The sequence below is a fragment of the Alternaria arborescens genome, assembly GCF_004154835.1.
Source record: "Alternaria arborescens strain FERA 675 chromosome Unknown contig_77, whole genome shotgun sequence".
In the NCBI taxonomy this organism is placed as follows: domain Eukaryota; kingdom Fungi; phylum Ascomycota; class Dothideomycetes; order Pleosporales; family Pleosporaceae; genus Alternaria; species Alternaria arborescens.
The window spans coordinates 35,147-57,130 of record NW_021167932.1 but is presented as its reverse complement, the minus strand read 5'-3'; the positions used below and the strand labels follow the sequence as shown (position 1 = coordinate 57,130).

The window sequence follows — 21,984 nt, the reverse complement described above, 5'->3', positions numbered from 1 at the left end:
CCACGTACCCTGATCGTCCGTGGCTGATACACGTGCATCGTAGTAAGATCAGCGTGTTGTTCTTCGATGGGAAACTGAACCATCTTGACAGTGTGACCATAAGCGAGGACAGCAGCAGCCAAAGCACTGCCGTAATCTCCAAACTCGAGATATGCATTGACGTCCGCGCCTTCCTGTACAATGAAGCGTACACAGTCTGAGCTAGCGATCACCACAACAGCTACCATAGGACTGCCATATCTTCCCCTCTTTGACCTGGTGTTGATCTTAGCACCCGATTCGACGAGAAAGCGTATACAGTCTAACCTGCCAGACGATGCAGCAGCTGCTAAGGGACTGCCATATCTTCCACTCTTTAAGATGGCATCAACCTTAGCACCCTTTTCCACAAGGAGATTTGCGTAGTCCAACTTTCCTGAAGACACGGCAGCTACCAGAGGGCTTCCAAAATCATCTCCGGTGATTTCTGGATCCACGACTGCGCCTCTCTCGATCAGAGCTTTGAGTGTGATAATATCACCATTGTGAGCAGCTCTCGATAGCGCACCGCCGTAATTGCATCGCTGATGAGGACGGGATTCATCGTTACACATGATGTTAGGATCTGCCCCTTTGTTCAATAGGAGCTCAGCATATCTAAAACCTTTCTCTGTGGAGAAACAGAGGTGGCTGTGGCCACGTTCTATGCAATCCGGTATTGCACCGTTATCCAAAAGCAGACCGGCGATGATGAACATCCCTTTGTCGATCGATGTCCTCAATGGGCTCAAATCTCCGTAATTGCTCTGTCTGTTGACGTCGCACCCTTTATCTATAAGATATCGACAAGCTTCTTGATGCCCAAACAAGGCAGCGATCATGAGTAAGTTTTCTCCCCCCTTCATTCAGCAGTGAGGGAATATCGAAGTCTCTGTTCCACCAACCATCCAGAGTTTTGTGAAGGCCAAGTGCGATGATTCCAAAGATGCTATTGGTTCTTGGAAGAACGGCGTGGTACACTCTGTGGTAGACACCATGCTCGTATAACATAACCTTGTTGCAGAGCACACGGTACTCCCTTGAGGAATGCTGGGGACCTTTCTCACCGAAAAAGCGTATCAAAGTTTCGTATATGCCTGTGGTCTTGGCTTCTTCATTTGAAAAGTCTCGGGCGTGGTGGAAACAATTCTGCTGTATGTATGATTGAAGTGGATGTCGGGGGTCCAGAGTATCATCTGTAACCGCAGCACCGCTTTCGAACCAGTCGGATATCGCTTGAACTGATTTATTCTTCATGATATGCTGTGGTGGCCATGTCAAGTGTTCCGTGGTTGCGAAGCCATTAGATCGTGACAGCTCTGATGTGGGCGGGCCTTCGTAAGTCTCACTGTCCTCATTCCATAAAAGACCTCTTGAGAGGCATTTCATCATCTGGTTGAACATGAAAAGTGTAATTTCTGCTGAGTGGTTTCTGAACCATAGTTCGTTTTTTTCCTTGAAATAGTCAAGGACCGATGCATGGGAGAATTTCCAAAGGCCAAGCTCCGAATCCTTCACAACCACGTGTCAGCAGGCAGACTCCAGCTGCTGCTCAGTGATTCTGGTCTCAATTTCATCAGTCTTCCCGGGCCCCACCCTGATAGCTGCGAGCAGTGTGGGACTGTCGAATGCTTGGCGAGCGCATGCGATCCATTTGACAGCCCGCTGCACTATCGCAATTTCGAATTCCTCACGAGTTAGTTCCTGCATGATCTCATCGTATGCTTTCTCTAACGACTCGGGAAGTCTTGTAAGCCTCAACTCTATGTTTCCCTCGATCTTGAGCGGTTTGAGTCGTTCCCATTGGAGGTAAGTCCATCGAAACCTTTTTGTTTATCGTCAGCCCTAACCATAAACAGTGGCAAACATGATACTAACATTCTGTTACTTCGTTCCACAAGCACGTCTTTGACACGATCTTTGGTTTCGGGTTTGATCTCCGCCCAAACGACAGAGTGTTTATCCATCGCCTTAGCCATAAACTTTTCGATGTCGCCAATGTTGTCGGAAGTGTTGACATGGATGATCGTCGGTAGGTAGTCCGGGGATAGCTGTTGATAATTTCCTCCAGAGCCTCCTCACAGTCTTTAACGCTGACTGCGTTTTGGATCTGTCCTTCGTTCTGGTATAACGCAAGCGAGGTTTTGTGAACACTATCGGGACGGCCGGGGATTTCGCTGCGCTGTCGTATGTAGCTCCGAAGTATTGTGTCAATACTCCGCCTGCTTTCGTCGGAGTTGTTGCAATAGAAGGATGCGAATCCCTCATCGTTTTTCCCCAGTGTACTGACTTTCGTTGCGGTCCCAGTAACGGTCTATGACTTTAGAGGAAAGAAACGTCTTTCTTGTTCCCACTGCGAAGCAAGCACTGGTTAGTCCATTGAAGGGTCCTTAGCACACTGTGACTCAATCTGTCCTTGCAACCATAGAACTGACGAGCTTGCTGAGTCTTCCCATGCGTGGAATTCGCGATAGTTTGTCAACCACTCGCATGTACCTCCGGTCCCTTTCTCGCGCTTCTCAACATGATGAGCTCCGACTGGAATAGTGCTGATGTAATTCATGGCAGCCTCTCTGTCCTTCTTCTCTAGCTTTTGTAGCACTTCGGCAACAATGCCGTCGAGATTCTCAAGCATCTTGCGATGCTTCTCGCTTGACTTCGCCTCGCAAGGGTGAGCTGCAGACTCTAAGTCCTTCTCGAGTTCTTTCATCTCTGACACTTTTTGTTCGCCATGACCAGGATTCACAAGAGCTTCCAGAAATCGGCGCCCATATCCCCTTTCCACCTCAACGTCCACAAAACAAAGGAATTCCAAACACGACTTATACACATCGACTAGCTTTTGCCTTAGATCCTCTTGGGCTGTGGACATTGACAGATCAGTAAGGCATACCTCTTCGTACACCTGTCCGCGTCTTACAAGGCGCAGCACCATTTCTGTGTTTCACATGATGGCAGCAATGTCTTCGCGTTCGGTAACGTTTGCCTTTGATGCTGTCAATCTACCAATTTATTGAAGCGCTGTCCACGTTGTGTAATATACCTCTAAAAGCACCTTAACACTTGACCAGATGATCGGAGAAGGCGCAGGAGCGAAGCTGATGGCGACATCCCCTATCGTTGTGACCAAGCTGACTACTCTTCCCGCGTAGTCTTTCCACAAGATCTCGCGATTTCTAACCGTCAGCTTCAGCGCCTGTTCCATATGTTCTTCTTCTCTACGGCGTACTACCTGAATGATTTCAGAAATGGTCGCTTTAGCATCTGTCTCCACAGAATTTTTCTTCATCCAGTCCAGGGTTGATTCGTCCACTTGCTCGCGCGCTTCCTGCCATAGGTCAGACTGTGGAAGTGGAGTATCTGCTGTGGCCGATGTTCGATCAGAGGTGGAGGTGATGAGGGCCGGCTGGTGTTCACTGCCCGTTGGTGATAGACCACGTGACACCACTGCGGATGATCCGAGAGGTTCAACATGGCCATTCGAAGGAGCAGATCTCTTTTGGGTCGTTGGAATCAAGCCCAACGGCCGGCCGCTTTCCTCAACAGGAGGTTCCGAGGTAGTCACCTGCTTGAGAGGCTTAGAGGCTTCTTGCTGCCCTTTGCTCCGTTTCTTCCAGTGAATGCGTAACGAGGAGAGGCAACCACCGCCAAAATTGGCAGCCATGCCATAGAATCAGGTATTAGTAGGGTTCCTACTTAGCGAGTAGATCTAGGAGGTCTTTTGAATCGCAGAACCAGAAGGATGATGGTTGATTCTTGGAGTCGATTGCCCATGTATCACTCATGCGTACTTGATGCGCCCGATCCTGCTGAGGTTCACTGCAATGCAAGATTGTAAATCTGGCATCGTTAGCGACGGGAAATGGCTGGAATGGGAAGTCCTTTGCGAAGCGCTCTCGTTGATCAGTAATATATGTGTGCTGGCGATATCGTGACCTGCATGTACGTGCGTCTGTAGCAGCATCGTCGAATAACATTGGCCAAACTCCACTAGAATGGTTCCAAAAGGCTTAGGAGTAAAATCCACTTCCTGCAGTGCTTGAGTCTGTGAGTCTGAAGCGAAAGTTGACTGCGGTTTGTCAGGCAGAGGGGGGATCAGACTTCTGAGCAGCAAAGTAGATTGCCACGTCAAGACGTCAATCCATGCTAGTGCGGCGGTTCATTAAGCCAGAATCGACTTCTCTTGCACTGGTTCATGCACGACGATCGGAAGCCGCCCGGGCCGAGAAGAAGCAAAATATGATAGTCTTATGCATCGTGCAATGGAAACGCATGATAGAGCGAGTCAGCGATGAGGTGAAGTCCCTAAAATCTGGAGGATGCCGAATCAATTGCCGAAAGTTCAAAAGCAGCCAAAGCGGTCTGAAAGTTTGAGTAAGTAAACCTTGCACGCGTGGCTCGTCCATCCTGAAGATTGATATGCTACTAACCCGGGACAGGCCATCTGCCACGTGAGAACAAAGACGAAAAGAAAGGGAGCAGATTAGTCAAAATAGAGCGTGGTGCAAGTGTAGCATTTCACGGACAACATCTGTCGTGTAAACCACTCGTGATTATGTGATGTTGCTGCCTCTTTGTAGCAAGCATCACAAGCGACAACATTAGGCGAGGTCATAATAGCGATAACTACAATAAAAGTATCACCATAGTAAGTATGTCTGCAATTCTACGTCGAAACATCATGATAGCCTGGCTACTGAAATATGGAGGTTGTCTTGGAGCTGGCAGAACTAGAACAGTCATTATCAATGCAACCACAAGTCCGGCTTCTAGCATGTATAAGAAACAAGTTGCAAAAAAGAGCCAAAAAGAGCAGTTTCAGTAATAAATCTTACCATTAAAATATGTCTTGATAAAAATAATCCTCTTTTAACCCTCTTTTCCTCGAAAAATCCCTATTCGCGTACCTATTGTGATACGTCCCATAGTAAAACGCCCAAACAAAGCCGCCATGTATAAAACCGCCGTGGTATCTCTCGCGGTGTACAACACATGATAACAGCTCCATCCATGATACGCCAAAAGCCGAATGCAGAGAGATGTGTTCCGAAAGAAAGTACACATCCACTACCCCACAACATCAATATCGCCATCCGCATCTAAGTCTCCATCCTCTTCGCCTTCAGCATCATCCTCATCACCTTCCGCATCATCCTCTCCCCCACCAGCACCAAGCAGCGGTCCCGGCAACGACCCCCTAACCCCCTCCCACTCCCTCGCCGCCCTCTCAGCCTCCCCTCCCATCCCATTCCTCGCGTAAACGCCCACCGCAATCCCACTCGCCACACCCATCCAAACCCCCCTCCTAACCTTCCCCGCCTGACTCCTCGCAGCCCTAATCGCCTGAATACTCTTCTCGCCCACGGTATCAGCAAAGAAGCGCGCGACGAAATAACACATCATCATAGCCACAAACTCAAAGTTGAGTGTCCTCTTGCTGATTTCCTGGGCTAGGCCGACAGCAGCTTGTACCGTCTTCTTTTGCTGGAGGATGGAAGTTGTGGATTCGGCATGAAAGGCGGCGATGAGGCGGAAGGCGATGCGGAGGTATTGGTTGGGGTGATCTTCGGCGTAGGGTTTGACTTGGGCTAGCAGAGATTGCGCTTGAGTGTGCTGGGGGTGGGATGGGTCGCGGAGGATGAGGAGTCGGTTGAGTGCTGCAGTCACCGCGAAATCTATTTTGGCTGGCGTTGCGTGCGCCTTTTCGGGTATGCCAAGGATTGGGGAGGAGTAAGACGAGAGGGAGGCGTGGAGGGGGCCATTAAGCTGGTCCGTTATGGCGGAGAAGTAGGTGAGTGTGCGTGCGAATGCTTCTTGGTTGTTGTAAGGAGTTGCACCAATCTTCTTTTTGAGGAAAGAGAGGGTGTCAGAGGCGGTTTGGGGTTCGTTGCGATTGTGGGCCATGAGACCAATGGCGAACATGGTGTACCAGTCTAGTATCATGTTTCACTCTATGCGTGCAAAAGCGATTGAGATCGGTATGCCGTTGAAAGTGCGTCGCTTTGCCGTTTCGCGGAATCGCTGGTGGGCTTCTTTCATGAAATTGAGCCCCTTTTCGTGGACGTGTTGATCCAGAGCGCAGATGTGAAAACATAACGCTTGCAAATCCTCTTTTGGGAGCCATGCAAAGACCAATTCGTCTTTTTGCTCTGCATTCTTTCTGAACACCCCAGCAGTGTCAAACGTGAGGTTACCCCCAAAGCTTCGCTCAATCAGAACAGTAAAGACGCTACTGTGTGAGCTTCTCTGATCGTTGTTGTCGCGTAGTATAGACTCGAGAAGGGCAGTGGACTTTTGCGGGTTTGGACTCCCTTTTTGAATACCACTGGCAATGTCGATTATATCAATGAGAGTGCCGAATGATCCCAGTTGCTTGGCTGATACCTCGAGTTGCAGGCTACGCGCTGTTGCAATGGCGCGCTGGACATTGTCTATCCGATCTGCTGCACCTGACCGCAGATGAATCATGGCTTCGAGCACATGACAAGCGACATATATGGCGCGGTCGCCTCGTCGACCTGCATGGTCCTGTATAGCATGGAGTTGCTGGAGAGCCAGTGTCACCTCTACACGACCCGGTATTTGCAACGCCAACGTGACTTTGAGAAAGCGCAGTGCATACACCCAAGCGATGTGTTGGAAGGTTTCCGCTTCTTGTATCGGTTTATCAAGTGACTTGAGGCCAGCGCGGTGATTGGTCTTGAACTGGTACCGCGCTTGAAGATGGAAAGCCGCGAACTTCAGATCCTGCAAGCGATGGCGTCCGCAGAGGGATATTTGCTTAGACAAAATCTCTTCGATCCGACTGGAGACGTCGGCAGCCTCAATGTCCGTCTCTTCAATGAGCAGGCTAGCATATCTCAACCGTAATTTCGCCTCGTCCCTAGGCGGCATGTTGAAGTCCTTCAATACAGTATCCATACATCCCATGGCGGTGGACATTAGTTTGTAGTACTGTCTCACGTCTGCCTCCTTTCTTTCCCGTATGAACAGCGATCCCATGCCTCGCGCAACCGCGATGTATTCGTCCGCAGCCGTGAGTAAAAGTTCCGAGAGCTCGGCGGGAAGCGCTTTCTGGGGGAGATGAGCACGCTTCGTGGGTGTGAGCTGGTGCGACGCAGAGGTTTTGGGAATAACAACCTGGGGGTGCATCCGCGGTTTTGAAGAGGGTGGTTGAGGGAATGGGCTGCCATACTGGCTCGATGGTGTTCGAGACGGCGGGAGAACGCGCTGTTGTTGGGGAGTCGACTGGGGCCGCGGCTGCTGGGGTGTCGACTGTGAAGGTCGCGGTTGCTGGGGTGTCGACGGTGGAGGTTGCTGCTGAGGCGTCGACAGCGATGGCATGCGCTGCAGCTGAGGCGTCAACTGCGACTGCGACTGCGACTGCGGCGGTACACGCTGCTGCTGAGGCGTCGTCTGCGGCTGTAGCGGCGCTCGATATGGAGCCTGACCATTCGACGGCGTGACAACAGGCCGCTGCTGCGGTCTTGGGCCATTCTCTTGATGCGAAGGTGATCGCTGTACCGGCTTAGATACAGGGGGGTTGGGTGGCTGCTGTGCGCTATATCGCCGTTGCTGGTCTCCAGAGCCATCTGCTTGCGCGATGCCTGCGCTGCTTGTTCGCTGTACGGGTACTTGTACATGTCGTATCCGCGGGGGTTGCATCTGCGGCATCTGCATGGGAGAAGCGTATTGGGGGTTTCTCGCGGGGATAATGACTTGAGGCTGCCGTTGATATTGCGGTGGCGGCGGCGGTTGCTGGGGTTGCTGGGGTTGCATTTGAGGAGGCATTTGCGCATATTGTTGGCTCATCGGTCGAGGCATACTGGGTTGTGGTGGTAGTTGGTATGGCGCTGGCTGTGACTGAGGATATCCCTGAGGCGTCTGCATCTGCATAGGAGGGTATTGGGGGTAGCCATGGTGTTGGTAGCCATTTGGCGGCGGCGGCGGCGGCTGCTGTTGTTGTTGCGGAGGCGGCGCATACGGAGGATACTGGTTGTTTGGATGGCCACTCGGATAGCCCTGGGGCTGCCAGTTGTATCGCGGGTCCATGGTGCGGAAGACTCAGCCAGACTGTCACCGGGAATCGAGATATGGGCGCTGCATTGTGGGCGAAGCGGGGTGTAACTGCGACGACGTGTAAAGGGCAGTCGCGAACTTGGGTAATCGCGAACGCGCGCCAGGTCACTTTAGCGCCATTGGCCGATAGACGCGCGCTTGCACACTACCACATGCAGGCTAGTGGGTAGACAGACCGAGGCCCCGTTCTTTTCCTACCGCATGTCGTGCATGTGTTTATCGCTGAGAAATAGTTTTGCCTTTCCTTCGAAATCGATTTGAACGGAAGCATCTTTAGTCAATTGGATCGCCTAGTATCAGATGCCAACCGGTAATTGATTTCACTGAATGACAGAAACGGTGAAAGAGCTAGGAACAAGACGAAAGACATATCTGAGGTGCCAAGTTGTACTCTCCATACGGCCGTACCTCCAGACCTGCAACGCAGATATCCACCTTGCAAACCTCACACCAAGTCCTCACCAGGCTGTATCCATCCCCTCACCCTGACAATGTCGTGGCTTCTAGGCCACAGCAAAACAACCTACACATCCCACTCCTCCCCAACACCCCTCGAAACCAAATCCGGCTCAAAAACCACCTTGCCAGAAATCGCAAAATCCTCAATCCCACCATGCCGTCTCAACCCTTTCCTCTTCAACGGCCACTTGCAGACCATGTACACAGCCGTCAAAGACCCAGGACCGCCCGTCTATTACAAGCGCCAAATCTTCGACTCTAACCACTCTGTCTATCCCGGAACTTTTGCCGTGGATTTTGTCGTCAGCAAAGAGGAGGGAGAGGCATCTGCTTCACGGATGAAAGACGGCAAGGATGATACCGAGCTGCCCGAACGAACGACAAACTTCACCACCAAAGAGTGGCAAGGAATCAGCAGCGACGATGACAAGCCAATGTTAATAGCGCTCCACGGCCTGACAGGCGGATCCCACGAAGTCTACCTCCGCGAAACCCTCTACCCGCTGCTAACCTCTTCGACGCAACCCTGGGCCGCCTGCGTCGTCAACGGGCGCGGCTGCGCGCTATCCAAAATCACCACGCCGCAGCTCTTCAACTCGCGCGCAACCTGGGATCTCCGCCAGGTCGTCACAACGCTGCACGATCTATTCCCCAACCGGCCTCTGTACGCCATCGGCTTCAGTCTAGGCGCCAACATCCTAACCAACTACTGCGGCGAGCAAGGCGCAAGTTGCACCCTCAAAGCAGCAGTCTCGTGTTCGAACCCTTGGAACCTAGAAGTCTGCAACACGACGCTGCAATCCACATACCTGGGCCTACACATCTACTCGCGTACCATGGGCAAGAACCTCATGGGCCTCTTCAAACGACACCGCGATCAAATACTGCAGAACCCGGGAATCGACGAAACCGCTCTCCTCGCATCCAAGTACCTCCACGAATTTGATCGACATGTCCAGTGTCCTACTTGGGGTTACCCGACCGAAGGCGCGTATTATCGGGACTCGCAATCCGTAGATGCGGTACTGGCTATTCGCATCCCTTTTCTGGGCATCAACGCCGAAGACGATCCGATTAGTAATAAAGCGGGCTTGCCGTACCAGGAGGTGTGTCAGAACCCGAATACGCTGCTTGTTACGACGGATTGGGGTGGTCACCTGGGTTCCTTCCAGTTGGGTGGTGGACGCTGGTTCGCGACTGCTGCTGCTTCTTTCTTGCAGAAGATGCATGGCGAGGTGGATTTTGAAGCTACGAAGGGTGTTGATGAGGGGAAGGATGTGAATATGGGAGGGCTGCAGGGAAAGAAGTATCCTATTTTCGATCCCAATCACAGGAGGCTGATATTGCCTGATGCTTAGACGTAACATGACAGATTGGGCAGCCTTGGAGAGTTTTGCATTGGATTGTGGAAACTTGTTTGGGGGTATCATAGACTTTTAGATATGCGTAGATCCTGTACAGCACTTTAGACCTCAATCTTTTTTTTTCCCGCGCCAAGAGCACAGTTTGCTGTTGTTCTTCGACGTGTGCTCTTGCGCTGTTCATCCCTCAACGTCGACCCCATCGCGTTCGTACACGTCATGCTCCTACCCCTGCCTGGATGTGCTGCGCCCATATCTGTACATGTCCTGTGACAGCTTCGTCCACACACGCGCGCAAGCTACCTCCCCTCAGCCAAAACTAACCCTCTTCCTAACCTTGAACTTCCTGTCCTTCTCCTTGATCTTATCTCCTTCTCTCTCGTCACCCTTGCCACCACCAGCGCCAGGCTCACTATGCCTCTTCCTCTTCTTCTTGAGGTCCTGTTTCCTCTCCTCAAACGCCAGGTCCTTGTCTGATTTCCTGCTCTCGGCTTCTTTCCGCTTGGCCTCGCGTATCTCTTCTAGCTGGCGGGCTTTTGCAATCTTGGACTCGAGGTGCCCTTCTTTTTCGGCGTTGACGACGGACATGATGGCCATCTGCGCGCACATGTCGTATTAGTACCCATAAGCTTGGAAAGTGAATTTTTCCTTTTGTATACATACCATGCTAGCCGGATCATCCACAAACTTCTTCCCCTTCTTGACACCCTTTGGTTTCGCAATGCCCGCGGGTATTATTCCATTCAAGGCCGGGATATCCAATTCCTTCTCTGAATAGACCCTCTTCTTTTTCTTCCCGTCTTTAGACACCAAGCTCTTGGTCTTTTGCGCGCCACCGGGCTTAGCCAGCGACATGGATTTCTGCTTGCGCTTCGAGATTCCTTCGGGCGCGCTGCCGGTAGGCTTTGAAGATTTCGATTTCGGTTTGTTGGCGCCGGACTTGGCTGGGCCGGATTTCCCTTTTGAGCCCTTGCCCTTGGTGGAGGGTTTCGAGGCAGCCATTTTGGAGAAAGAGAATGCGAAAGGTGGGTGGTGAGATTGGCGAAAAGTTGCAAAGGTTGGTGTGTCGCAAGCAAAGTAGGATCGTTTTGAGAAATTATGTCGGCGTTTTGGGGAGCTGCTAATGCCGACCGAACGGACGCGGAACGTCAAGCGCCAAAGGGTTGGCGCGACCTTGTGGACCTCGAGGCGCAACCTTGTGGAACCTCTAGGCGCAACCCCAACACCAGCTTCGCATAGCTCACACTCATCAACACCCAACACACCCGTCGCATACGTGCCCCCGAGTTCGAAATGGAGGACTCGAATCGCCTCTTTCGCTTCCCAAAGCCCGCGTGGATGAACAGCGCAAACACGCGAACAGCCGGCGTCTACATGGCAGGAGCCCTGGTGCGCAGCCTCACCTCACCTCACCCCCCAAACATGTCTGTGACTGGAGAAGCTGACGTTGCAATGTTGCACAGTTCGCCATGGGTTTCTACACCCTCATCGACATATCCACGTGGTCCAAGTCCGCCATGAACGGCTCCGACCCCCCCGTCCACATCACCTTCATTGACTGGATCCCCGGTATCTGCAGCGCCCTCGGCATGCTCGTCATCAACAGCATCGACAAGTCGCGCTTGTCGGCCGACAGCTTCTCATACTCTGGTAACGGGGTGGCGTGGAAGGCCAGGCTTGTCTTGTTCCTGGGCTTTGCCTTGTTGGCTGGCGGACTGGCGGGGAGTGTTGTGGTCATGGTGATGAAGTTTGTTGTTGTGGGACATACCTGGCCGACGCTTTGGTTGGGGGCCGGCAATGTAGTTGCTAATGGCTTGATTATGCTGAGGTGAGTACACGGTGATGCTGGGGTGTGCTTGGATGGTCACGGGATAACGGCTAACGTGTTGTAGCTCTGCTGTGCTTTGGGTTGCGCAGAACATGGAGGACGAGTATACTTACAACCTGGCGTTGTAGAGTGCTGGCGGAGTAACAGGCTAAGGTAATTCGACGGGGTGGGATGAGATGGTTATAATCATGTACGAGTATTCGGGAGACGGACGATGTTCGCTATGAGCAGTGTGTTGTGTTATATCCAGCTGTTCAACGATTTTGAGTTGATGTTCCAATACGGACAGCCTAAAGCGTCCTATGCATTATGTTCGATATACTTGTACAAAAACGCTCAGCAGACTATGGGTACAACGTAAACATGAAACAGCACCAATCTGTTCCTGCCAGTTTCCAGCATTTGCTGTCGAATCCCTCCATCTCACGCACGTTACAGAGTTGTAAGCGGCCCCTCATTCCTGAGTTCCGCCGGCTAGTCAGAAGTCTTCTTGCTCCTGGAAGAAGAGCGTAAAGCTGATGATGGTTGCGTATATCAACAGACCACCAAAGATGGACATGGCCGCCGCGCCGCCCGCGATTTCTGCCGAATGCCACAGCAGTGTTGGAAGGGCTGTGGACATGTTAGATGGCGTTTCCACGTTATGCCGATTGAGTGTACTCACCAATACCCATGACGACAAAGAAGCCCGTCAGAAACCTTCCGAAGTCGACGACGCCGTTGCCGGTGCTCTCCATAAAGTCATCGCGGTTCGCTGCTCGTCCACAGAGCCAGTTGGGCAGGGGCGCGATCACGTAGGTTGCGACAACGAGAAGCGTGAGGTAGTTCTTGAAGAGCGCGGCGGAGAGAATGACGAGGAGAAAGCCGATGGCCAGGACCTAGTAGCACGGCCGTTAGCGCAATCCCAGTGTGAAGATGAGGCGCGTGTATGCGACAGGCTGACGTACAAAGGACAGGCCTATGATGGTCTTGATGCCGGCCATGGTGGAGTCGAAAAGCAGAAAGGTCGTGTTTGTATAGTGCACGGGGGTTGCGCCGACGTGTCCCTGGTTGGATCCTCGGTCCGGCGAAGATGCGAGGTTGCTGTGATGGTGCGTCTTGCTCCTAGACGCCTGATGGTGAGGTTGCGTCGCACGCGCTAAGGCCCTTGCCAAGATTGGAGCTTCTGGAGCTCGTCGTCGTCAACAGGTCGGTGCCTCCAGCTGCAACACCGCATCGATACTACTCACCCCACGCCGCTGCGACCACACAGCCTCTTTCTCGCAAATAGCATCCAGCGGGATTGAATAAAGCCTCAAAGGGTATCCCACCATTGTAGACTACACAACCACAGACCCCACAATCCCACCTTCATCATGTTCAGGAACAACTACGACAACGACTCGGTCACCTTCTCGCCACAAGGCCGCATCTTCCAGGTCGAATACGCACAAGAGGCGGTCAAGCAGGGTTCAGTCGTCGTGGGCATTGTCAGCAAGACACACGCAGTTCTCGCAGCAATCAAGGTAACTAGGCCAACCGCCATGCCATGCAAACACCATCTAACGATGCCACAGCGAAATGCCGAGGAACTCTCTTCATACCAGAAGAAGATCATCCCGATAGATTCCCACTTTGGTGTCGCCCTCGCCGGTCTCGCCTCCGACGCCCGCGTTCTCTCCAACTTCATGAAGCAACAATCCCTCGCATCCCGCCTCACCTACGACCGCGCCATCCCCCTCTCCGAGATCACCTCCCGCATCGCAGACCGTGCCCAGACCAACACGCAGCAGTACGGCCGGAGACCCTACGGCGTGGGCCTGCTCATTGCCGGCGTTGACGCAAAGGGCCCGCATCTGTTCGAGTTCCAGCCCAGCGGTGTCACACAGGAGATGGTCGCATGTGGTATCGGCGCTAGGAGTCAAATGGCGAGGACATACCTCGAGAGGCATCTGGACGACTTTGAGAACGCTAGCCGGGAGGAGCTGATCAAGCATGCACTGAGAGCACTGAAGGAGTCGCTATCGCAGGACAAGGAGTTGACTGTTGACAACACCAGCGTCGGCATCAGTGGCGTCGGCGAGGACTTTGTACACCACGAAGGTCAGGATATCGCTGAGTGGTTGGATGCTACGTTTGAGAATAGGGAGGGCGGGGATGAGGCCGAGGGTGGAGAAGCTATGGAGGAGTAGTGCAGTGTGGCAGTAGGCTCGACTTTACTTTAGCTACACAGATGACCACTGTAGATCACGATGTAGCCGTCTGGCTATGAAAATAATGAACATGACTTCAGATGACGTCCAAGAGCAGCTTTCTGCACAACTGTTTTGACATGCTAGAGAGATGGCGCCCAGCGTCCAGTTTACCTCCAAACCCGTTCTGCACGTGACCTTGAGCTCCGCCCGGCATGCGCGAAATCTCGCCGGAGCTCAGCACTTGCACCTCACCACCGCACCTCACCCGCCCACACCCACCCACGAAACCCCAACGAACCTACCATCACAATGGCATTCGCGTGGAAAGCCGCCGGTCTTACGTACGCATCCGCCCCTACGCAATCGCCCACAGACCCTGCTGGAGCAATTGGATAGCGAGGACCAAACGACTGACAGCCCAAATAGCTACAACCGCTACATTGCCGTCGCATCGCGCGTCGTGCGCCGCTCGCTCAAGGAGGACAAGCGCATTGCTGCTGAGCGCAGGGGCGAGAGCGAACTCCGATTCGCCAAGTGGGAGGTGAGTCTACACTGCATACGACACGGCACAAGCGGCGGGCGAGCATGGAGATGGGGCGGATGAGAGGATTGGGGAAGGGCAATTGGGGAGTTGGGAGATTGTTTTCCCAGGACCCGGGAGTGTACGAATCCAGGACGTTGGGCTAACGACATGGACAGAACGGCAAGCAGGGCGAGATGAAGGACCTCAACGCTGCGGCTCTCCAGGCCCAGGCTGATGCTGCCAAGACCTCGTAAACGATGCGATGGACAGAGAATATGTAGTTGCGGCTGGCTATGGAGATGATGGCACCGGGCCAGGGCATGGAATGGACAAGTTGACGAGAGCTGATGGATGCATGCTATGTGCCATCAAGGCTGGAAAGGGGAATTAAAGCCAATGCACAACACCAATTGAGCTGACATTCACTTTCTCTCTCTCTCTCTCTCTCGAAAATCCTATGCGCTTTGTGATATTGATGTGACATCGCTTGTCGTGATTTGGAGTATCGTTCGTTGCGTGAGCCTGACATGGAACGCGCATGTACTACTGGCCTGTCACAAATCTTTGCCCGCATCGGCATCCCGCGAACTCCACCACAACCATGGCAGATGCACCTAGCAGCCACAACAGCACAGCCCCCGCTCCAGACACGGGTTACGAAGTAGATGGTGCTGGTAATCCTCCCTTTTATCCCCTTTATCCTTGATAAATGATCAAGAATATCATGGATGTTGATGATTAAGTCAGGTCCCTCACATACTGCGCAAGAGTCTGCGCCTACTATCCAGCCGACTACTTCTGCTAACTTACCCTTGAGACAATCAAGACAGCATGTGGGAGGGACGCAGCCAAAGATTCATGACGTGACGGAAAAGTTCACGAGGGCTTGTAATGGTATGCGTAACGACCAAAAGGTTGATGGTGATGGGTGTGGAGGAGGGGCATGGCGGGGCTACCCTACGAGCATCGTCATGTCGTTTCCTACCAACCATCATCATCTCGAGATGAAAAAGTTGAACTTGGCTAACTCAGAAAAACTCTCACAGCTCTCGAGGTCGGTCAACTCGTCAAAGATGAATATTTTACGCTTTTTGAATCCATTGGGGCTATCGAAGTACGTTCTTGCCAACGCGTCCTTCAACCCCCATTCCTCTTCTTTCCTGCAATATACTCACATATGCCAATAGATCATGGACCCTAAAATGGATTCGGGCTTCCTTGTCCCGGGCGAAACTCTAGAAGATGACTATGATACACTTACCCCCCTCCTCCCCGAGGAATTAATAGGCATCATGGACCAACTACTCTGCTACGAAATGGCCTGGCACACGGGCTACCCTCTCTCCCAAACCCTCTTCACATCCGTCTACATTGACAAGCTACTCTGGCCCGAGACCAAGATCCTCTCTCAAGCGCAGTTTTTCCGTGGAGACGTGGCGGATGAGAGACGGCCTGGCCCGTTGTTAGACATACTTCGAGCGTATTGTCTCGCGGTGATCAAAGGGTGTGATTTCGTGATTGCCAAAATAACTGCCAGGGATTACTTTGAGGAGGAGGATTTTTGCACGCATACCTACAACCGGGTCCTATTTGTGGGCATGCCGATGGATGTCTTCCTCCGCGAACTCGATGCGGCTATCGACACAATCGCAGACGCCGCCCTTGTCGACATCAACGACGCCCTCCGCCAAGCCATCATCTCGCGCCTCGAATTACGCAAATATCTCCTGCGCGCCCTTGACCTGGATCTGCCCCTAGATCAGACATGTTATTCCTGGCCACCCGTGCTCGAAGGCATCGAGCGGCTGAAGAGTACGCATCAGCTGGGGAAAACGGTGCCTGGGGCGTTTAGTCCAAAGATGCAACGTCGACTCGCTTCCACGGTACCTCCACGACCGATTGTAGACTTGGTCTTTTCAGACGCTGCGGACAAGCTGAAGCAGCTTGCCACGGATTGCCACGAAAGCACGCGCTTTCCCTTGTTACCCCAGGACCCGCTGGAATACCAAGCGTTCCTCTGGCACTACTCTTCCCGCTCGCCGCCACCTCTGACATACTCGAGGTCGTATCTGGCCACACTGCTGTTCCATCCAGAAGTGTTAGAAACGTCCGTCTCCCTGCCACTGGCGGATGTCAAGAGTCTTGTGCTGACGGCGAGTCCGGTGCTGGATCCGATGAACTGGACCTTGTCTCCGCCGCGGAACGCGCTACTGCCCAAGCCACCCAAACTGATGTTTGCCATGCTCATTGACGAGTTTGTGGAGAGGACGGGACAAGCGTATCTTGATCTGTGGGTTGCCATGAGCCAGAATAGATGTCGGGTAAGACGCATGTTGACACATGTCATCACGGGGTGGGATCTACTGCAAGCAGATGCTAGTTCCATTGACGTGGACATTTCCACCGCGGCCGCAACGATCGGTGCCGACGTGGGGAGCCAGGTCATGGAGTTTGGGCTGAGCACGTGGGTGTACCACAAGAAGCTTTGGATGGTGGAAAAAGTCATCCTGCTCGGTTTCGAACAGGATATATACCTCCCTGACGAGTACGCTGGCATGTATCTCTTCCTCGGCCTCATCGCTACAAGAAGGAAGGAGCTGTTGAGGAGAGTCGAAGCACACTACATTGTCCTATCGTCATCCTTGCTCAAGGAGAGACGCTTCAGGGAAGTACAAGACGTCGAAGATGCGCAGCCTTTCCTCGCTTCTCTCCTCGCTGGTGCCGAGGGAACGGCAGAGCTGGCACTTGCCATGGCACGTTTCTACATCATCGCGTTGTACATGGGCAAGTTGCCCATGCCGCGCCGCACCCCTTTTTCCACAGACAAACTCCGTTACGAAGTTCGCATGAAACCTTTTCTCGCTCTCTCACCGCCTGAAGCACCGCCTTTTGAAGACTTTCAAGCACACAGCCAGCCGTATGGCCCGCCTCCGCCGTCATTGGCGGATCCACCGCCTGAAGCCTTTGTCAGAGACGTGAGGGATGAGGAGTCGAGTCTTTGGAAGGAGGTAGACACACATCTCAAAGCGGCCAAGGCGGCGTTTACAGAGTACAAAAAGCTAGGGGCTGAGGCTGCAAAGGCGAAAGGTGTGGAGGCTAGTTGGAGCGAAGAGGTCAAGAGTCTGTTGGCGAGCTGTGTTAGTCTTGGACTGGCGGTCAAGGGGATTAAAGATGCTGTTATGGTTGGAGATGAGGGGGTGGAGGTGGGAAAGCGCATTAGGATTGAGATTCCGGAGGCGGGGGCTGGGAAGAGGTATGCTGAGGGATGGATCGTTGGGAAGGTTAGTAGGGTGTAAGCGGTCGTTCGGGAGGTGGTGGGTACTGGTGGGATGAGCTCCACTCGGATCGCCCTACTCATGTACAGATACCTGAGCCCATTATTACACCAACTAGACCAAAAGCGGTGCAGGCTTAAAGAGCCTGAATCCGGTACCTGACAAGACCTAAGAATATCCATATAACACTGGAAGGTATGGAGTACTTTTGAGCAAGACAGATGTCGATTAGCAGGAAACATTTCACGCACCGACTACTAGATCTAAGATAACATGCGATATTCTTTCCCTCCGCCTTGAGCTCAAACCAATCATCCCTTGGATATACACACTGTCTTCAATCTAATCATGTATGAACGTGAGAAGTAGGAAATCTTTCCTCGATGCAGAGTACACTTTGCTGCTCAGCGGCGATACTATTTGGTGTGCGATTTGTATTTCCATTCAAACCGCCTCATGAACTGCTATGCACCTCTCGAAGCTTTGTCAACTCTGTCCGCACCTCATAGGCAACGCTCGTGCCTTCCTCAATTGCACCGTCAATGAAACTCCTCCAACCAAGTGCCCAATCCGAGTTGGCAAACAGCACATTTCCGTGCCTCTCCCGCATATCATCCAGATGTTTTGCAAGGAAGCCAGGAGACGAAAAAAACCACGCACCCTTTGCAAACTCATCTTTCGACCAGTTGTGGAATACTAATCTCTCGATGTTAGGCTGGTCTTTCTGCTGCACGAACATATTTGTAACTGCACGCTTAGTTGCGTCAATATCGTCCTCAGGATCAATATGTTTGTTGCTACCGCCAAAGCAGACGATATGTGTATTGCCTGCAGGTGTTGTTCCGTCGCCAATGGCGTACATGAGCTCATTGTGCGGATAAGCAACGCCTGTCCAAGAGCGGAGATCCTTGTTCGACACCTCTGCGTGAACTTTGACGCATTGATTGACATGGCCTGTTGCGATAGCCTTTGTTTTTCCAGCACAAAGGGGTGGATCGAAAGTCACCTCGCCCAAGACGTTCAGAGGCATTGCTGAGATCAGTCGCGCTGCATGGTACCGGCGGCCATCCCGTGTCGTGACTTGCACTTTTCGACCCGTATCCTGAATGTTGTTCACCGGGCTGTTGAAAGCGTATGCGAGACGCTTCGTTGCGAGTGCTTCCTGAAAGAATTTGATTGCGAAGCTCGATTGTCCACCCTTGAATTTCCAGGTGATAAGCATGTCTATGCAGCCTGCGTAGGTGTAGCCACAGAGGGCCCACCAATGCATAAATTCGAGAAAGCTCGTTGTCGCAAGAGTGGCCCCACTACATAGCAGGACGAAGGATTCGACGGCGGCACGCTCCTGCGGCGATAGTGATAGTGCAATCGCATCAATGCGGTCTTGAGCGGAGACATCATCGAGGTGCGTCGCATTGGCAACGTGGAACATGTCGTAGGGTAGAGGAATCATGTTTCTCCCATAAGCTCCATCTATGTTCGTGAATTTGTTCAATGCCGCGATAAGTAGTGCATCCTTGATCTCATCAGTAACATGACCCTGTCTATAGCGATATCTTGGAAACAGACCTCCTCGTCATGGCTCATGGTAGAGCCTTCAAGCCCAATATTCAGTTCATAGTGATTGACACCATGGGAGAAATCAAACGACTTCTCCACCTCGTTCATCATCTGATATCTTACAATCTCTCTCCAAGTATTTGACTGGCCCCAATGCACCCATGTACCTCCCATCTCAAAAGGGTAACCTTGGATGTTTGATGACCACGATCGGCCGCCAATGCGATCCCGGCCTTCCAGTAGCAACACTTTCAACCCTTCCACCGCGGCGTTGCGCGCGGCTGTGAGGCCGCAGTAGCCAGCGCCAACAACGATGACATCGTAGAATTCTTCTTCCGATTCCGAAAGGTTGGTAGAGGGTGTTATGACGCCGAGGGACGGCACGCCAGCTTTGAGGCCGTCGGTGGGTGTCCATGTGTAACCATCGCGAGAATCCATCTTCCGACGAGAAGTAAATCGATGAGACAATGTGCTAGCAAGCGTTGTAGAGTCCTTGGGAACTCGCAGGCTTAAGTAGCATTTCTTCGCAAGTTCTATCGTGTTGATCCATTTTGGCAGTATGCACGACTAGAGGCAAATGCCAGGCGGAGTGAACCTTCCATTTCGGGGCATTGATGTGAGAAGGCGATAGTCACTGCGCTACCGTGTGGATCAAAAAAGGTCCAAGCTCGGGCTATCGTGAGAAACATATGAGACTATGCTATAATAGTGGTCGTTTGATGGGACGATGATTCGGTGTTTGGAGTTGCTGAGTGGGGTGTTTCCTCGATCTTGTAGTGTCATACTACTGTTCGGCCCATCGTTGGCGAATGCATTCAGTATGTGGTGGGGTAGTAATATGCAGCTAATCTGTCTTGGGTCTAGCAGTTTCTCCGATTAACAACCTAATCGGGACTGGGCGTGTCAGCGCTTCTTCTTTTCACAATGTCTCTCGTTACATGACGACCGCGCACACTACATCGAAGTTTTTTAGACCCCTGTTCATGAGTAGGGCGATCCGAAGGAAGCTCATCCCACAAGTCAGAACGCGCTCGTGTGATGCCGATCCAGGTCTGCCGTCGCGCAGTCTCGATAAGCAAACACGACAGAGTCCCTGTGAGGCCAAGTGCGCTAAGCAAGACGTCTTCAATAAGATTATAGGATGCAAGCATCATAAAGACAAGCGTACCAATGCATGAGACGCCAAGTCTTTCAATCATATGCCTTACATGGCCAATACGCTCGACAATCGAGGGAGACAGACGGTCCAGCGTTCTCCGTACGCGCGTGCCCATATGTTTCGCAGACTCTGTATTGCAGTAGGGATATTACGGAACTGCGTACGGGTATATATGTGCTCCATGCGGTGAACAAGAAATTCTCTTTGACTTTGGTCTGTCGAAGCTGCTCCAGCAACGAAGCAAACCCAGACCAGTGCATGGGCGCCACGAGCGTCAGGCAAGATCTTTGATACCTTATCGATGAGTCGCTGGATCAAATGTGTTTGGATCGAGTCAGGGAAGGTTGAGATTGCGTTGACATTGGCTGCGGTTCCCATATATATGTCACATGCGGAAAGGAAACACTGCCGTATCAGATCCGCAAGACGTCGATCCTCGCTGTTCTCCGGGAGATGCGGATATGACAGCCAGCTCATCAGAGACTCCGAAGCTCTCATTGTCGTGAGTAGGCCCATCTCCTCGCCAAGGAGTGGTATCCCAAGCAATTCAAACCTGCCAAATGTCAGAAGCAAAATTGTCGTCTTCTTGGGTACATACATGTGGGTTTGCGCTTGCAAAAAGTTGAATAAGACGGGGTTGGCGTCCCGACCAGGTTTGCTCATGGACAAGCTGAGCAGCATCTGAATCAGAAAGCCATAGTCCGCACTGCCTGTTACGGTCTCGCCCACTAGAAGTACAATCAGAGTAGCCCACGTGAACTTGTTGAACACTTTATCCGCAGACTGCTTCAAAGAGTCGCAGCGTAAGCGTGAGATGACAGCGGTGCGTTCAGCTTCAGCTGCTCTCTGGAGTTCGGGTCTCTGACGACTTAGATGTTGCGCAGCGACAACGTTCACCGCCCGACAGAGGACTTCATCCTGGATTGCCATAGGAAGCACTAGTGATCGATATCCATTTGTGTCGTCGTCAAGCACAACCATGACCGGAGCTACAAAATCGGAGACTGTATTGGAGTCAACGAACGTCTAGGATTGAAGCAGAGAGGATATAGCAACATACAATACGAAAGGAGCATTCGTAATTCTGGCGCTATCGGTGCAATCCAAGGAACGACATCGTAGTGCTGGGGATACGCCTTGACAACAGGATGTCCACCTCGACAGATGTTTTCCAGTCCGTCGTTGTCTTCTCCATCGATCGTGGCTTGCTTAATGGAGGGAACTGTTGGACTTACACCGTCCTCTAATTGGCTTGGTGCAAGGAGTTTTGGCTTCATTGCTATCCTTGCGGTGGTGCTCTTTCTTACATCACACTGCTTCTTCTTCGCTGTTTCTTCGCCTGGCCAAAGTAGTGCCGTCTGGAATTTGGTAGTGATCGGAAGCTCCTGGCATTCATCATTTCCTCCAGTTCTAGGGATCTTGCAATCCTTCAAACGACCCCTTCTAGCCACTCCTGCAGCGAATCGAATTCTGCCAAGTCCAGAGCACTCGATACCCTTCTTCGCGCATTTGAGGCACGATGGCTCGTTTCTATCGCAAACGATTCTA

General features: G+C 52.2%; 13 protein-coding genes across 13 annotated transcripts; 5 read left to right on the top strand and 8 right to left on the bottom strand.

Moving 5' to 3' along the window:
• Window positions 1-2,389: 2,389 nt before the first annotated feature.
• Window positions 2,390-2,728, bottom strand: AA0111_g12395 (hypothetical protein; the record flags this gene model as incomplete). The annotated part of the gene is made up of 1 exon (XM_028646369.1): window positions 2,390-2,728. One exon carries the CDS (start codon window positions 2,726-2,728, stop codon window positions 2,390-2,392), a length of 339 nt encoding a protein of 112 aa, XP_028500010.1.
• A 300-nt stretch (window positions 2,729-3,028) lies between these two features.
• On the bottom strand, window positions 3,029-3,682 carry AA0111_g12394 (hypothetical protein; the record flags this gene model as incomplete). Its single annotated transcript, XM_028646368.1, has 1 exon — window positions 3,029-3,682. The coding sequence occupies one exon, from the start codon at window positions 3,680-3,682 to the stop codon at window positions 3,029-3,031; it is 654 nt and encodes a 217-aa protein (XP_028500009.1).
• A 1,403-nt stretch (window positions 3,683-5,085) lies between these two features.
• On the bottom strand, window positions 5,086-5,940 carry AA0111_g12393 (hypothetical protein; the record flags this gene model as incomplete). Its single annotated transcript, XM_028646367.1, has 1 exon — window positions 5,086-5,940. The coding sequence occupies one exon, from the start codon at window positions 5,938-5,940 to the stop codon at window positions 5,086-5,088; it is 855 nt and encodes a 284-aa protein (XP_028500008.1).
• Window positions 5,941-5,964: 24 nt separating this feature from the next.
• On the bottom strand, window positions 5,965-8,070 carry AA0111_g12392 (hypothetical protein; the record flags this gene model as incomplete). The annotated part of the gene is made up of 1 exon (XM_028646366.1): window positions 5,965-8,070. The coding sequence occupies one exon, from the start codon at window positions 8,068-8,070 to the stop codon at window positions 5,965-5,967; it is 2,106 nt and encodes a 701-aa protein (XP_028500020.1).
• Window positions 8,071-8,588: 518 nt separating this feature from the next.
• On the top strand, window positions 8,589-9,914 carry AA0111_g12391 (hypothetical protein; the record flags this gene model as incomplete). The annotated part of the gene is made up of 1 exon (XM_028646365.1): window positions 8,589-9,914. The coding sequence occupies one exon, from the start codon at window positions 8,589-8,591 to the stop codon at window positions 9,912-9,914; it is 1,326 nt and encodes a 441-aa protein (XP_028500007.1).
• A 312-nt stretch (window positions 9,915-10,226) lies between these two features.
• AA0111_g12390 (hypothetical protein) lies at window positions 10,227-10,919 on the bottom strand (the record flags this gene model as incomplete). The annotated part of the gene is made up of 2 exons (XM_028646364.1): window positions 10,227-10,514; window positions 10,581-10,919. 2 exons carry the CDS (start codon window positions 10,917-10,919, stop codon window positions 10,227-10,229), a joined length of 627 nt encoding a protein of 208 aa, XP_028500006.1.
• Window positions 10,920-11,210: 291 nt separating this feature from the next.
• On the top strand, window positions 11,211-11,873 carry AA0111_g12389 (hypothetical protein; the record flags this gene model as incomplete). The annotated part of the gene is made up of 3 exons (XM_028646362.1): window positions 11,211-11,306; window positions 11,381-11,745; window positions 11,810-11,873. 3 exons carry the CDS (start codon window positions 11,211-11,213, stop codon window positions 11,871-11,873), a joined length of 525 nt encoding a protein of 174 aa, XP_028500022.1.
• Window positions 11,874-12,223: 350 nt separating this feature from the next.
• On the bottom strand, window positions 12,224-12,728 carry AA0111_g12388 (hypothetical protein; the record flags this gene model as incomplete). Its single annotated transcript, XM_028646361.1, has 3 exons — window positions 12,224-12,357; window positions 12,410-12,623; window positions 12,693-12,728. The coding sequence occupies 3 exons, from the start codon at window positions 12,726-12,728 to the stop codon at window positions 12,224-12,226; spliced, it is 384 nt and encodes a 127-aa protein (XP_028500023.1).
• A 372-nt stretch (window positions 12,729-13,100) lies between these two features.
• AA0111_g12387 (hypothetical protein) lies at window positions 13,101-13,916 on the top strand (the record flags this gene model as incomplete). Its single annotated transcript, XM_028646360.1, has 2 exons — window positions 13,101-13,250; window positions 13,302-13,916. 2 exons carry the CDS (start codon window positions 13,101-13,103, stop codon window positions 13,914-13,916), a joined length of 765 nt encoding a protein of 254 aa, XP_028500024.1.
• Window positions 13,917-14,228: 312 nt separating this feature from the next.
• Window positions 14,229-14,696, top strand: AA0111_g12386 (hypothetical protein; the record flags this gene model as incomplete). The annotated part of the gene is made up of 3 exons (XM_028646359.1): window positions 14,229-14,260; window positions 14,346-14,460; window positions 14,619-14,696. The coding sequence occupies 3 exons, from the start codon at window positions 14,229-14,231 to the stop codon at window positions 14,694-14,696; spliced, it is 225 nt and encodes a 74-aa protein (XP_028500025.1).
• A 347-nt stretch (window positions 14,697-15,043) lies between these two features.
• Window positions 15,044-17,738, top strand: AA0111_g12385 (hypothetical protein; the record flags this gene model as incomplete). The annotated part of the gene is made up of 4 exons (XM_028646358.1): window positions 15,044-15,116; window positions 15,190-15,336; window positions 15,489-15,556; window positions 15,630-17,738. 4 exons carry the CDS (start codon window positions 15,044-15,046, stop codon window positions 17,736-17,738), a joined length of 2,397 nt encoding a protein of 798 aa, XP_028500026.1.
• Window positions 17,739-18,171: 433 nt separating this feature from the next.
• On the bottom strand, window positions 18,172-19,715 carry AA0111_g12384 (Monoamine oxidase N; the record flags this gene model as incomplete). Its single annotated transcript, XM_028646357.1, has 2 exons — window positions 18,172-19,233; window positions 19,287-19,715. 2 exons carry the CDS (start codon window positions 19,713-19,715, stop codon window positions 18,172-18,174), a joined length of 1,491 nt encoding a protein of 496 aa, XP_028500031.1.
• Window positions 19,716-20,481: 766 nt separating this feature from the next.
• On the bottom strand, window positions 20,482-21,713 carry AA0111_g12383 (hypothetical protein; the record flags this gene model as incomplete). Its single annotated transcript, XM_028646356.1, has 3 exons — window positions 20,482-20,989; window positions 21,035-21,440; window positions 21,497-21,713. The coding sequence occupies 3 exons, from the start codon at window positions 21,711-21,713 to the stop codon at window positions 20,482-20,484; spliced, it is 1,131 nt and encodes a 376-aa protein (XP_028500027.1).
• Window positions 21,714-21,984: the final 271 nt, after the last annotated feature.